Here is a 16,493-nt window from a genome sequence, read left to right on the forward strand (position 1 = left end):
TTAATATTTTTAAGCAACATTATATTTGTGAAATAGAATTTTTTCTTAAATTCTTATTCAAATACCTATTTACCTGTAATTTCCAATGGGATTTTAAAAAATCTAAAAGCATACATTACAAATATGAGCAAAATTAAAATATTCTGAAAGTAAGCACATACCCAAATTCTATATGCCTTGCCTGTCCTTTACCTCAATCCCTAGAAGTAGAAACAAGTAAGATGATATAGTATAGCATTTTGCATTTATGTTTATACCTTATATACTTTATGTACATTAATTCAGGTGTTTCACTTGAGTATGACGCAGCAAGATAAACGTATCTGTGCATTTGATTTTTTTTGTTGTTTGGCCTGTACCATATAGGAAACTCCATGCAAGCACAAGTTATTGTAAGTTGCATATAAAATATTAAATTAAATATTAAATACTATATTAATTCTTAAGACTAACTAGGATTTTATTCATTTCAAAAATATATAAGGTTAATGAAGAATGTGTTCATTTCAGAAAAACCTGATGAGAAAATAAATTATTTAAATTGTCTTAGGATACCTTTATCCTTGAATCTTAGTTGTCAATTATTATATTTGACATAATAAGTTGAAGGACATTATTTTAGAGTTACTTAATAAAGTTGAGTGTCAATAAAATCTATAGCAGAGATTATTTCTTTCTTCATTAGGATACGTTTTATATAACAATTAAAGTGAATAAGCTAAGCAATTTACCTTTTCCAGACCTTCTTCCTTGAGACTAATCACATCCAAATCAAAATCTGTTCGTAAGCCATTGGTTTTGTTGAAAGTTATTCTGCCTGTGAGGCCTTCCCAATGAGCCTATTGAGGAAAGGGAAAAAAAAAGTTAATAAGTAAGTAAAGAAATAGAAGATAAAATGCTTGTCTATAAATACTAGGAAGATTATTATCAGCACTCTTCTTAAATTTTCATTGCTGTAGATATATAAAATATTTTTATTTTATTCAGAAATTTGAAGGACATTTTTCATAAATAACATCCTCTAATTTCCATATAAAATTTGTTTTAAAATTTTCATTTTATACAATTAATGTTTCTACTTATAACTCTTTTCTAAAAGAAATTTGATGATTATGCTTTAAGTAGTAAAAAAGAATTTAGTCATTTATTATTATGACATATGAACTACTGGATATCTCACTGTGTATTACAGATATAACTGTTATGAACTACCAGTCCTAAATTAATTTAATATAAAAAGAAACTTATTACATTGAAAAGAAGTAGACCTCAGAAAACCTATGTTAAAATTCAGTTATGCAATTTCCACTTATAATAATTTCCCTTATTACTTTAATTTCTCCTAAGTAATTATTTTATACAAAGCTATAAGTGGGGAATGAGGCAGGAATACCATAACTTACTATGTAATGTGTTCACCCTTCCAAGGTGAGTATTATTTGCACTTGTGTTAATATAAAATCTTTTCTTATTCTGTTTGTTACGTAGGACAAATTAATTGCTTTCCACTATTTTCATTTGGAAATAGCTTTGAAAAATACTTACACATGTATGAGAATTTTAAGTTATGCAAGGAAAAAATTGTAATTATAATGTTTAAAATAATAAACACCAATGCTCAAAAGAAATAAATCAAAAAAATTAAGGGTAATATTTCAATAAAGAATCCAAATAAATATCTTTATTAGAATATTTCTGAACCTCTGTGTTTCTCAGGAATTTTAAAATAGTCAAGCTAATAAATTATAAGTAAATGTAATTATAATTTATACAAATTTACATAATTATAATTTATACAAAAATAATATAAGTATATATGTGTATAGATAGATAGATAGATAGATAATCTCAACATGTCTTCACTAAAGTTAAACACGTGTTAACTGGCTTAGAAAAAAAAAAAACAGCAGGTGCAGTGGTGCATGTCTATAATCCCTGCATCTCAGGGGACTGAAGCAGGAGGATAGCAAGTTTGAGGCCAGCCTTAGCAACTTAGGCCTTAAAGTAACTTAATGAGAATCTTTCTTAAAATAAAAAAGTAAGAAGGACTAGAGATACAGTTCTGTGGTAAAGTGCCTCTGGGTTCAATCCCCAGTACCCTAATAAGAAAAATAATGTTTGCCCAATGTCTTCAAGACAAAAAATTTTAGATGGTTAGCAAAAATAGATGATATAAAAACATACAAATGAGTTAAGATCTATAGGAATAGAAGCAAAAAATAGTCAAACAAATCTGGAATAGAGAGACCATAAAAATGTAAACCAGATGAAATCATGGAACTGATAGAATTTTATCACAAATTCAAACTTGAACTTCTAACAAACAACCAAACCAGAAAAGAAAATATGATGAAAATATAATATGTAGAGTTCATAGGTTAAGACACACCAGTGGCTCAGAAGAAACAGCTTCTCCTGGGACTGAGCCCTGAGAGAAATTTCTCCTGTTGGTCCTCATAAGGGGGACACTGTGTAAATTAGTAAACAAGTTTCTCAATTATACTCTACAAGAAATGCAATGAGTGGAATGTCATACAACTCTTTCTTTTATGGCTGCTTGACACATGTCATGGTCTCAATACTTAAGGTCCAGGTTCAGAAAGATCAGTTCTTCAACTACTTCAACCCGTGGGCTATGAGGGAGCTATGTGAGCTCCTATGTGGGCTATGTGAGCCCTCTGATGCTTGGTTTTGGACCTTAAGTGAATGCAAAGTGTGGCACATCTAACAAACTTCATCTTTTTCTGGGGATGTCAATTCACTTATCTAAGGGTTTTATAAGAATTAGACAAGGGAAATTCATGGCTATTTTTTGCCAAGAATCTAGAGATTCTTTTATTTATTTATGTATAATTATTTTATTACTGAATGATCCTATTTCAGGATGAGTAATTAATGATAAGTTGAACTGATGATTTATTTAACCAATTAATGAAAATTCTTATATGGTAATTAATACCTGTGATATTTCATAACAAAGTTTAGCAATCAGCTAAACTTTCATCTCTAAAATATATCCTGAGCCAATAAATGACTTTCTTTCATGATAGGAATAGCAGAAAGAATAGAAAGAAAATGTATTTGTGTGTGCACATATATACAATCTTTAAGAATTTTCCACTTTTTTCTTACATCCGGCATGCTTGGTCTATAACTGTAATTGACCCAATCTGAAATAATATATAATCATAAGGATGGTTATATTATACAGTATGAAATAAATTTTGCATTTTTATGAGTCCATATGTTCTTTTTTATGTTAAATGTTAATATAATTAAAATAACTAGACATTATATTTCAGAACCATAAATCTAAAGACCTGCACTTTAAGCCTCACAAACTAGATATAATTTTAGTGTAGTTCAAATGACACTCATATTAAAAATGCATTTTATATCTTGTTGCCTAAAATATGAGCACTCTATAAATTTCTACATGTCTACATAAATGAAAAGTTAACACACATAAAGATTCAGTAAGCTAAAAGTTAACAATATCATAAATTAAACTTTCATAGGTCACAGTCTTTCATGTTTACATCATCATAGATATTTTTATGGATATTCCACTTATGAATAATCAAAACAATATTTTTTCATATTTTTAGTAAAAAATATTAATTTTGCTTGTTTCAGGGGAGAGATACTTTTAAAAGATAAAAGTAAAATATCACCAGATAGAAAAACTTCAATAATTTTACTTCATTCACCTTGAGCACAGAAGTGATAAACTTGAGTGCTTCTCGGACTTACCTCTTTAATTAGGCTCATGAAACGGGTCCCAAAGCGCCAGGGTTTGTGGCGATTACACTGCAAGGAGCTAACTGTCATCTGGGGAAACTGCTGGACTGCCACAGACACGACGTGCACAGCATCATACATTAGAGCAGCATCCGTCTGGAAGCAGAGGAAAAGTAAATAAGTGTTAAGTACACCTGTGGAGCCTGAGGTACTTAGTTTGGAACTGGAGGAAAAGATGGAGTGAAAGAAATACATATGCTTTTCCTTATATTGCATAGAAAACATTTTCTCCAGCATGCTATTCTCTAACTTAAGTTACTACATAGGCTCCATTAGAACAATACATGCACCCAGCCTTTCTTTCCTGAAATGATAACCCAGTTAGTTATTCTCCTGACATCCTTGTTGGAGTTGGAAATATTTGAAGACATTCATTAATTCCCTTTTGTCTCTATTACACTTTACCTTCTACAAACACACACCCGTGTGCACACACAATGAATGTAATTGCTAACATTGTCAATGGTTAACTCACACATCACATAGGAAAGAAAGTAAATAAGTAAGCAGTTCTATTGTATGGTAAGAAGAAAAGAGAATTTAAAGGAGATTCTCTCAAAAAAGCTTTGCTAATATAAACCCTGATCTTTTCTTCAACTCAGTTTTTCAAAGAGTTGTAGCTCAGAAATGATGCTACAGTTTTGAACATTAATACATTTATTAATCCCTTTTCAGGAAGCTAAGTTTAATTCCTGTGCTGTTGTCTTTTCTTGAAATTTCCATATGAATAAAAGTTCATTTGGCTTCTTAAATAAAATGAATATGAATTCTACTGTGCTGCACCTGCTCAAATTACCAAGTACCTTAGAGGCTGATGGTAAAAAATAAAATGTTTATAAGTCACAATAAACCGGGGGCTCAGAGGCTCAACAACTGTCAAGTGCTATGTTAAATGAATCCTCACATTGTTTGACAGATCCATGTCAGGTTCACTACCTACAGAAGGGGGTCATATGAGAGGGTACCAATGAACTTTGAGCCATCTGTTTAGCATGCTTTGGAATAAAAACTGGTGTTTTTTTTCTTTCATTCACACAAATAGCGAGCTGTAAAAATGAATTTCAAAATGAATAGAAATCCTTTAGATTATAGTGTTTTACACAATACAAAATAAAAGAAGTACACATAGTAGCTTTCATGGACATGGATCCTAAGGAGTTTTACCACATGAAATAAGATGGCTAAAGAGCACAATGGAATGACAGAACATAATAATACCCTTTTATACTTCTTTAGTATTTAAGGAATATAACTCGAATTAATAACATTCATTTTATAAATACTAACTGACTAAGTTCATATATCCTGGCTGAATAGTGAAAATTAGTGTCATGGAGCAAATTAATACAGGCATATAATAGTAGTCTAAGGATTAGATTAATCATTGTCTAATAGTTGTTGTTAGCCTGACTTAGAATTCAAATAATGTATATTATATCACAAAGGTAGTCACAAAAATAGTTATCAAAATATGAAAGATATATTTTGATCTCAAAATTAAATGAATTTTTTAAATGTATCACTGTTAACAAGAGTATGAAGAAATGACTTCTTTCAGATATCATTGAAAAGTTTCACAATTTCACAATATCACCACAAAGGAGTCTTTAAAATATATATGTTCATTCTAATCTGGAAATTTCCCTAAGAAAGTCAGAGATAAGAATCAACTGTATTTATATTCATTGTTTTTAAAAGTCTCACAGAAAATCTTTAAAAATTGAAAGCATAAAGTACTTTTTTTTTGCATCACAACACCATAAAACCAGAAATGAATAACAAAATCTTTAGAAACCATAAAAAAATGGAAACAAAACAGCTTACTCCTAATAGATCAAGAAAGAAATTAAGAGAGAAAATAAAGTAAAATTTCTTGAAAAAAAATTGAAGAGAGAAAACATATTAAAAAACATGAAATATAGTAAACGCCGTAAGAAGAGGTTTATAGGAATCAATGTCTACATCAAAAAGGCAGAAATATTTCTAATAAACAACGTAACACTATACTTAAAACAATTGGAAAAGCAAGAACAAACCAAACCCACCACTAGCAGAAGGAAAGAAATAAGAAAAACCAAAGTAGAGATAAATGAAATATAGAGTTTAAAAATGATACAAATATCAACCAAATAGTTGGTTTTTTTTAAATAAACAAAACCACAAACCATTAGCTAGACTAAAAGAAGACTCAAATCAGAGATGAACAAGGATGCATTCCACTGACAGCAAAGGAACACAAAGATCATCAGAAATTATTAGGGAAAAATATATACTAACAACTTTGAAAAACTGAAAGAAATGAACAATGTCCTAGATATATACAGTTTAACAATATTGATTTATGAAGAAATATAGACTGAAAGCATCAGCAATAAAAAGTTTCCCATCAAAGAACAGTCCAGAACCAGATGGTTTCACTGCTGAAATCTACCAAACACTTAAACAAGAGGAGAAAATTCTTCCAAATTTATTCAAGGAGGCCAGCATCACCCTGATACTAAAACCAGACAACACAACAAAAAAGAAAGCTGCAGACCAAAATCCTTTATGAACATGGATTGAAAAATGCTACAAAGCTGAATCCAACAGCACATTTAAAAGATTACCTCAGGAATTCAATATGGTTGAACAAAGACTTAAACCATATGATCATCTTAATAGATGAGGAAAGAGTATTTGATAAAATTCAACAACCTTTGATGATAAGAACACTGAACAAATTAGGATTAGGAACATACTTCAACATAATAAAGGATATTTAAAACAAGCCAACAGCTCACATCGTATTGAACTTGTAAAACTTAAAGCATTGTATTTAAGATATGCAACTCATTAAAATAAATTAGTTAATTAATAATATATTTTTTAAAAGGTATGGGTGTCCACTTTCACCAGTTTTATTAAACATAGTGCTGGAAGTCCTAGCCTGAAGAATTAAGTAAGAGAATGAAATTGAGGGACTCCAAATAGAAAAGGAAGAAGTCAAATTATCATTGGTTATAGATGACAGAATTTTATATGTAAAAAACACAGACTGCACTAAAAATATTAAAAATATTGAAAAAATTGAGCAAACTATCAGGATATACAAAAATCAACATACAAACAAATTGCATTACTATGCAGCATTAGTGAATTATCTTAAAAAATCAAGAAAGCAATCCATTTTTTAATATCTACCAAAAAAAATAAAATAGCTAGCAATAAATTTCACCTAAGAGGTGAAACATCTTTACAATATAACTATAAAACATTGTTGGAAAAATTGAAGAAGACACAAATAAATGGAAAGATATCCTGTGTTCATGGATTGTTAGAATCAATATTGCTAAAATGTTTATAAAACTTAAAACAATCTGCAATTTCATGCAACCCTATCAAAATGCCCATGATTTTCTTCATGGAACTAGGAAAGACAATCCTAAAATTTGTTTGGAACCACAAAAAAAAAAAAACCCTGGACAGATAAAATAACCTAGAGAAACGAAAGAAAGAAAGAAAGAAAGAAAGAAAGAAAGAAAGAAAGGAAGGAAGGAAGGAAGGAAAGTATGAGGCATCATAATATCTGAATTGCAAACATACTGAAAAGCTATTTTAATCCAAAAAGAGTGGTGTTGGCTTAAAAACAGGCATAAAAATTAATGGAACAGAATAAAAAACTAGAAGTCTGTGCATGTACAGTCAAATGATTTTTGACAAAGTGCTAAAAAAAAGAAATGGAGAAAACAGTATTTTCGATGAATGGTTCTGGAAAAATTGGATATCTACATGCAGAATGAAACTAGGCTTCCATCATCAGTTACAAAAATCAACTCAAACTGGATAAAGGTCTTCAATGTAACTAAAAACTGTGGAAATACTGGAAGAAAACATAGTGGAAATGCTTCAGGACATTTTAGTGCGCAAAAAGTTTTGGTAAAACCCCAAAAAATCACAGGAAATAAAAGTAAATAGACAATCCATAAAACTAAAGCTTCTGCAAAACAAAGCAAAGATCAATGACCTACAGAATGGTAGAAAATATTTGTAGTATGTAAGTCTGACAAGGGGTTAACATGCAGAATACTTAAGGAACACTAAAAGCTCTATAGCCAAAAAAAGGATTAAAAATTAATTTAAAAATTGATATGAATAAACATTTCTAAAAAGATATACAAATGGCCAACATATACATGAAAAATGTTCAACTTCATTAATCATCAGGTAAATAAATGCAAATCAAACCACAATGAGATATCAACTCACTCCAGTAAGAATGCTGTCAAAAAGACTAATATGCTGGTTAGGATGTGGAGAAAAGGGAAGCCTTGCACACTGTTGATGGAGATGTAAGTTAATACAGCCATCATGGAAAATAGCATGGAAATTCTTTAAAAAATTAAAAATAGAACCATCACATGATCCAGCAATCCCATCAATGGATATATACCCAAAAGAAACAAAGTAGGACATTTAGAAAGTCAGCAACATTCATCAGGGACAATTTCATTCATGGAGAAGATTTCTGAGAGTCAAACATAATGGGTTTAGGGAACATAAGCTCAGGGAACTACATTTAAAGAAATTTAGAAACAGAAAAATGCAAATAAGTACATATACATGGACCCACACATGTGTCTATGTATATGTGCATATATACTAGAGTCACACCATGCTCTGATAACTGGTAGTTTGATTTCTAAAAATCTTAAGCCTTCTTATAAGTGACAGCATGTAGATAGTAAACCTTTGAAGATGTACCTTTGCATATCAAAGATTATTATGTTAAAATATTATTTGGCTCAAGAGAAGTTAAAGTGAAACACAATTTAAATTTTAAGTATGGTTAGGAAAGACCCAGTCATAGACCTACATTCCCAATCACTGTCTCTGGGGAACAGCCAGCCACACTCTCTTCAGAAATTCTTGTTGCCACTATGACTACTTATTGGTAAAATATCATCACTATAAAGATAAAAAAGGAATGACCTACAGATGATCATACAAAATCTAGTAATGAAGTTAAATAGAGGCCCAAAAATGATCAGAGAAAACTAATTTTCAAAATAAAATATGAAATAGAGAAACCAAAGGCAACAAATATATATTGGACTGCAAGAAGAAATTACAGCAGAATGTAACTCAAAGAAATCCTGACCCCAGCAGGATGCAAGATTAGTTCAAAGTACAAAATTAATTTAAAAACTAACATTTTTAATCTTTATTTCATGAATGTCAGAGGAAGCCTAATTCTTAACTCCTCACAATACCATGTTTCTCAAAGCCCCTCTTCTATGCTCTAGTTTCCTTGCTCAGAAGAAGATTTTCTGCTGCTCAGAAGATTTTCAAAAGGCAAAGACCCTGGAGTGTCTTTCAAGCTTGAGCTTAAAATCCCAAGATTTTACTCTTACTCCCAAATCTAGAGGTTTATTTGCTTTTGATAAATCTTCACCCTCTCATATTGACTCTATAATCATTTGCCCTGACTTTTGTCTTGATAAATAACAGGAGGAAAGAAAAGGAGAGTGAAACAGAGAAGGAGAAATGTGAGGAGAGCCAGGTTAAATTATCTTGTCATTAATAACAAGGTTATTACTATTAAGTAACATTGAATGCTTTATGCTGCACACCTGTGATTACATGCATTATATCATTTATTTCTCACAAAACCCATATATTTTAAAATTATTATTGTCATAGAGAAAGATAGTGAAGCTTAGGAAGATTAAAGTAATCTTCTCTCAAGTTCTCATCATGAAAATATTGGCAGAAAGGAAACTCAGGCAAAGCCTAATTCTTACAACCTCTCTCTGAGGATCATAACACACTGCCTCCCACAGGCCTTAGTTCCAACAAGTCTATAAAGGTGGCAAAGGAGGAGAAGCAGAGAGGGAAGGTATTATGTTTGGGGAGTGCTCTGATGAGAACCAAACAATTATGATTCCCACTGAGGGTGTGTTTCTGAGATGGGACTTAAAGTTAAATTGGTTCCCCAGTCAGTGTTGTTGTTGTTGTTGTTTTCCATATCAGAGCTACTCTAAAAAGTACTAAAGGGTTAAAAGAGTAAAAATTGTAATTTCATGAATTGTGTTAAAATCAAAATATGTGAACAATTTGGTTATTGAAGCTAATGTAAGGTGAACATATAAATCTGTAGTCATTTGCATCCTAAACTACAAAGTCAAAATCTAAGTTTGGGGATGAAGCTTGATCATCAATGAAGACCAGACAATCCACCCCATTTTCTCTCTTTGAATTATAGTTAATCATATACACATTTGAATTATAATTACATATGTATGTATGTATGATAGATATAGATACAGATATAGATAGATAGATAGACAGACAGATAGATATATATACACTTACTTGAAATTTAGAATAGTTGTACACCCTGGGAGTACATCCCAGAAGTACAGATCAGGTAGGTAGAGACAGAGCTAAACAGCACAGAACTTAGTGTAAAGCTCCATAGTTCATTTCTAGTTCACACATCTGTCATTTGGATTGGGAATAATACCAAGATCCTACCTCAGAATAGATTAGAATTGGAACTTTATTTTCCTTTCCAAAATAAATTACTTAGTGGACAAGGAATGTCAGCAAAAAATTTGTTTTGAAAATCTTTAAAATTGTGCAATGGTATCCTACACATTTCAGTAGAACTAATGTGATCTTTCTAAGTGTGTTGCTTGAAAACACCATGAGAAATGCCTGCAAATACATTTAAATATGAGCTAATCTTCTCACTAAGTTATTGCTGAATTTATCTTATACTTAATCTAATTATTTTCAGGAATGGAATGTGTAACAGATGCAGGTGTGTAAGGGACAAATGTTAAATTCTATGGCTAAGTAATTGCAACAGAAATTGGTTTATTCACCCAGTGACATTTCATCAAATCTCAAGTAGCTTTTATTTGCATAAAGCATGAAGGAAACATAATCAATCAATTCTGACCTACATACAAACATAGAAGAGAACATCGGTACATAAAATTTCTCAAATATACTAAAGATTCCTCCTAGTAAAAATCAATCAAAGCATTTTTTCTTTTTCATGGGGAGGCATTCCTTCAGAATGTTTTTGTCCCTTAAGTAGCATGGCTTTGGGGTACCCCAATTGGATATTGACTGGGAGAACTTATAACACAGCATTTTCAAAATTATTTTCTCTATTGTTCCAGTTGAGGTTATATTTGTATTAATAAGTCATTCTTTGTTTAAGGCTTCTTATGTAGCAGAGATCTTCTTCTATTCTAAAAACTCACCCAATATTGTATGTAATAATGTACCTTTAAAATAATAACTCTTAGTAGTGACTGTGATGTGTATTCACATCATGATTATAGTGATGGTTTCATATATGTATATTACATACAAGTATGTCAAAACTTACCAAACTGTAATTTTAATATGAGCAATTTAAAGAATGTACTTTGTACTCCAATACAGGTGCTAAAAATCAAAGCATTATTGTGCATTTTTCTTAGAAAATGATTAATATTTTTAATTTTATCCTATATGCATCTAAAATCCTTCCCATTTAGGCATTACTGATCTACATCTTCTTTCTTACACATTTAAATTTTAATAAAACTCTTTTCTAAACTTTCTGTTTCTAAACATTCCAGACCATAAGCATTTTTTAATGGTAACAATATGTAGTTTATAATACTCAAGCAATATTCCATGTATTGCCTTACCAGTAATAAGTATATAAAAGCATTTTTAAAATAAATATATGAATTTAACAAGATTTAATTTAAAGAGTGAAAAAAATAGGTATTAGTGAGCTCAGAATAACAATTGTGCTTTGCTATCTAGCTAGAATGTATTACCTCCCAGAGGTACAGTGAACCAAATCTGCCAGCAGCTCTAACCTGGGAGGAATGTGAGTGCAGCCTCTGCCCCATTTCTAAATGAATTTATAGTAACAGTTCTGTGAACACATTTATCTTTCCATTAAATAAGTGCAGGCAGGTCTCCTTTGAGATCTGAATGCTAGCTGGCAGGTGGCAGATCCATTCTGGAACTCCTACGTCTCAGATTTTGCTCATTTCTGAATTTCCATCTGAGATACAGTACATAGCACAAAGAGATGCATGTCTAATACATGGGAAAAAAGTTTATGATTCTGGCTCATAATTCATTGACTTCATTTTAAAACAAAACAAATAATACATATTTCTTTAAAAATTCATTTTGCCTTGTTTCCTCATTTTATAGTTGGAAATATAAATGATGATCTGCTATAGCTCTTTCTTGCTGGAAACACCACTTTCAAAAACCAGATAGTTTCAGAAGAAAAATAATTATAAATGTTGATTCTTCAATTAGTAGATACAGACATTAATACTGATGGGCAAAGGGGTGGATACAGACGTGGAACGCCCCCTTGCACAGTCAGCAGGAACGTAAAGGAGAGGGAGAATCATACACTTTTCTGAGCAAGAGGGAGGAGGTCACACCTGGAAGGCAAGCTGGCGTTCACTCATTCAGCTGGCACACTGCACTTAGCACTGTGCCCACACAAAACAAGAGCATGGTAGCTGCTAACTGAAGTGAGGGACTGATGAAGAAATGCCCTTAGAACCAATGGGGAGACAATTGTCAGAGACAATTCTCACAGTTACACTGCAGCTGCCATTATGCATTCACTGTTGCCAGCTCTTTGTACCACTCTAAAACTGAGTGCTTTACCAGCAGCTGTGTGGACTGCACAGACTGCATGAGATAATACATTAAAGCAGTTTGCACAATTCCTGGCCCATGGTCCATAGGCAGGTGTTCAACGATGATGGTGATGATCACCAGAAGACTGGTAATCTCTTCAAGATGGATATGGTCCAAAACAAAGAACTGGTTTAGAAAGTATAATGCTTCAACTCTTCTGCACCCACTGTTAGCCTAAATGAGTGAACAGGCTTCATGCTGATCAAGAAAACAGATCAGGTTCTAGAAAGAGAAGAAGAAGGAGGAAATTACAATATAACTCCTTGATTCCTATAAAATGTGGTTTGTGCATATACCAAAATTCAGTTGAAGTCAGAGCTAAAAAAATTTTGAATACACATTGGTTACTGACAAATTAGAATTTAAGAATAAAGATAAATAGCAAAATATCATACTGTTTTGTGTTTAATAAACAATGTGCTGCTGTTGGAAAATAATTTCATACCAGCAATGTAAACTGGGACAAGTGTCACTCATTTTTTTTTTTTACATTCCAGTTTCCTCATGTATAAAAAGGAAATAATTGAACCAGGTTCATTATAAGATGTCCTGTGATTTTCATTCATAGTCCTAGGAAATCCACATTTTATTCTGATTTTATATTGCTCTTTATATTTCAACCGTTACCATTACCTGAATTTCCACTATAATTCTTAATGCTTTATGTGCTTGTCTAATAATGTTTTGCATCAACATTTCATGAAAATAAGGGGAATCAAAGGTCACTTTTCGTCCATCATTGTCAGTGTTCATACTTCCCCCAATTTCTTCCAGGACTAAACCTGCTGATATTTATATTATAGACTGTTCTTTGGTGTAACTTTAGCATTGTTAACATTCTCACCTACATTAAAACTCTCCCTGGCCTCCCTACTCTGAAAAGGAATACTAAAATCCTTTCTTCCCTACCTAAAATAATTCCCTAATACTCAGTATTTTACCTTCTTTTGATTCCTCTCTCACAGTAAGATGCTGCATCCCCCTATGCTTCATGATGTTGAACTAACCAGAGTGATCTCTGTTTTGTAGATTAGTTGAATTAAAGGAGATTCCAGAAGTTGCATGATGAAAGATCTTTAAAAACAGTATGGATTTTTGTCTCTACCTGCATCAAATTGGTATCTGTGAGGTGTGAAACGGATAAGAAACTTAAAAGAAAATTAAAGAGAAGGAGTGGGGGATAAAAATAGAATAGTTTTATATGAGAATAAATGAGAAAAATTAGAAAGAAAATTCAAAATGAGCTATGTGCTGAACATCCATGAAGGAGACATCCCTGGATGAATGACAGTCATTGATGGGATTCAAATAAGACGTGACCTGAGCCAATATTAATTCCATGAGTAACTAACAGATCCATTTATTTTGTGCGTCTGTGAATTAGTGAATTTGAAAAGATTCACCTCCTTACCGTGTGAGAGAATTCAAAAGAATGTATTAGGAAATGACTTTGGATAGGGAAGAAAGGATTTTAGTTTTCCTTTTCAGAGCAACAGAATCCAAAAGTGGGTGAGAAGTTTAACAGTGAGTGGTTAAGTCACCACAAAGAAAAATTTATAATATAAATATCTACGTCTCTCTAAACTGATGTTTTTGGCTACCAAACCACTAGTTTTTGGTAAAAGCTACCAAAAAATTAATTGGCCACAAATTAGCTTATTTGGAACAATCAGTACACTATGGACTAAAATGTGGCTGATGCTAATTATAACAATAGAGTTTTCATTGACCCTCTGTGTTTGCTTTATACAATTTTGGGCCTTCATTCCTTCAAGAACTCTTGCTGAATTTCATTGGCTTTATTATTATCAACAGGATAGTTTTACAAATAACATTATTTCCCTGCAAACTTTTAGAGCTTTATAAGGAATGAAATTCAATACACAGGGTTTTAAAATTATTTTAGGTTTTAAAATTATTTTAGGAGATGACTATTTTACATTCCAGGAATTATAGATATTTACCATGAATATGTACTTTGTAATTTTTTTCTGACTTGTCTCTTTAAAATGCACATTTTGAACCAAGCATAAAATCCTAGTCGTTTTTATTGTGATGCTTTCTAAACACCTTTAAACACTTTTATACAATTTTCAAATATGTTTATATGTTTCAAATATTATAGAGAGAAACTCTTCACTTTATAGATATAAATAATTGAGGGAAAACTATAAAACAGGTTAGAAAACACGAACAGGTTTTCAATTAAAAGTTCCATTTAACTAATGTAATTATTTTACATAATTAAATTTCTTCCACTAAGATCGGTCCATTGAGATATCTCTTTCTCTTTTAAAATGTTCCTTGAAGCTCTTACTAATGTACACGAACCATGCTGTATTGATGGGATTGTTAATGAACTCTCTAGCAAAAATGTACTATCCTTAATAATTCAGATCCTGTTAAATCTTGTCTGCTTTTTACTACATTTGGAAGTGCTATTGATCTAGAGAAGAGTCAATATTGAGGGGGAAGTATTCCTTACACTACTAGCTGGTCTCCAATACATCCAATTATCTTGATATTTGCAGTTTGAAATTAGCTTCTTGTATTTAAAAATGTATATTCATCAATAAATATTGTTTATATTTACTTTTTTCAATATGATGTATTAAAGTGGATGTCTATGGTGTTAACAGATTGTGATTCTTTCTAATTTGAGATGCAGGAATATTCAAGCAAACATATTCTAGAAATTTTGCTTGTATGAGTTCAAATAATCATGTAAATGCTAATCTTAAATATCTGTAAAAATTGATAACCTAAAATGATACCAAAGTCTTACTTTAAGCATGCTTTGAAGAAAAATTAAAATATTTAGATATTTATGAAAAAAATAAAAGCACATAAGCAAAACAAGTCACATTAGTACATGTCCTCTTTGACATTTTTGTCTTACTGTATCTTAGCCTACTACATTGGGCCTATTTTCCTATAAAAACTTCTCACAAAAATGTGAAAAAGTAAATCTTTCATTGAAAGCTATGGGATGTGGAATTTAATTGTTTTAACTTAGTGGCTGTAAGAAGAAAAGTTTTTTTTTAACATTGTATTCCTCATCTTTCAAATAAAAGTAATCTTTCTCAAATGTTGTTGTGAGGATAAAGTTAGAGAATTTTATAGAAGATAAATTATAAACTTTTAAAATAGGTCATAATAAAATGAACATTCTTAACACAATAGCATACAAGGTAAAGGGAGGGCCTAATTTCATAGAGAGTATAATATCTATCAACTGATGTTGGAAAGTAGTCATTGTATGAAAGATTTTTCTATTAACATCAGTAACTCCAAAAAACAAAAGGAGTAGGGATAAGCTAAGACAACAAATTCAGAATGAATGGTGGGGATAAGAAAAGGTCAAACTAGAATTCTCTGTTTTATTTTTTTTTATTTTACCTTTTAAATTTTCTGAGATTACCAACTCTCTTTTCAGATTAGAATAGGCTTAATACTTATGCCATGAATATAAAAGGATTTTCTTAAATTGGGTCTTCATGTATCCTTCTATTTTAGAGGAAAAACTAAAAGAGTAAAACATGGAACTAAGAAGGTAAGGCACATGATTCTGTTAAGTCAGGAAACATCTTTGGTGGAATCCATTGTTTTGCCTTTCCAGCATCTATTCTGATTGCAGCAGAACCCTCTTTCCTTGGAGTCCATGCCTTGTCCTCATCTCCTAGTTCCAGGAGCAAGTGTATGTTCCAGGTTTGGTTGTAGCCATTGCTTCAGGCATGACCACAAACTTGGATCACAAGTTAAACCCAGGCCTTTTGAGGGAACTATTGGGGAAAAGACACGTTCCTTCTTTGGGGCATCTGTATTGCTGGGTTGTTAACCTTTGATCCCACCTCTATCTTAGAATAAAAATGGTAGAGATGAAAGAGGAGGTAATAGAAGAGAAACTGTTAATGAGGACTTTCTTTTTCTACCTGGATCCAACTACATTTGAAGACAAATTATCCTGTTGTTTA

The 16,493-nt window shown here is 31.5% G+C and overlaps 1 protein-coding gene across 3 annotated transcripts in view; it reads right to left on the reverse strand.

The window, feature by feature from the left end:
* The window catches only part of Grik2 (glutamate ionotropic receptor kainate type subunit 2), a 634,369-nt gene that overhangs the window by 286,681 nt on the left and 331,195 nt on the right, over window positions 1-16,493 (reverse strand). For all 3 annotated transcript variants that reach the window (XM_026406867.2, XM_077801706.1, XM_077801707.1), the window contains exons 7-8: window positions 3,754-3,897; window positions 732-839 (exon numbers count right to left, since the gene is read on the reverse strand). In XM_026406867.2, coding sequence (XP_026262652.1) covers window positions 732-839; window positions 3,754-3,897 — 252 coding nt within the window. The remainder of the gene's footprint in view (window positions 1-731; window positions 840-3,753; window positions 3,898-16,493) is intronic.

Source organism: Urocitellus parryii, chromosome 8, assembly GCF_045843805.1.
Source record: "Urocitellus parryii isolate mUroPar1 chromosome 8, mUroPar1.hap1, whole genome shotgun sequence".
Taxonomy (NCBI): domain Eukaryota; kingdom Metazoa; phylum Chordata; class Mammalia; order Rodentia; family Sciuridae; genus Urocitellus; species Urocitellus parryii.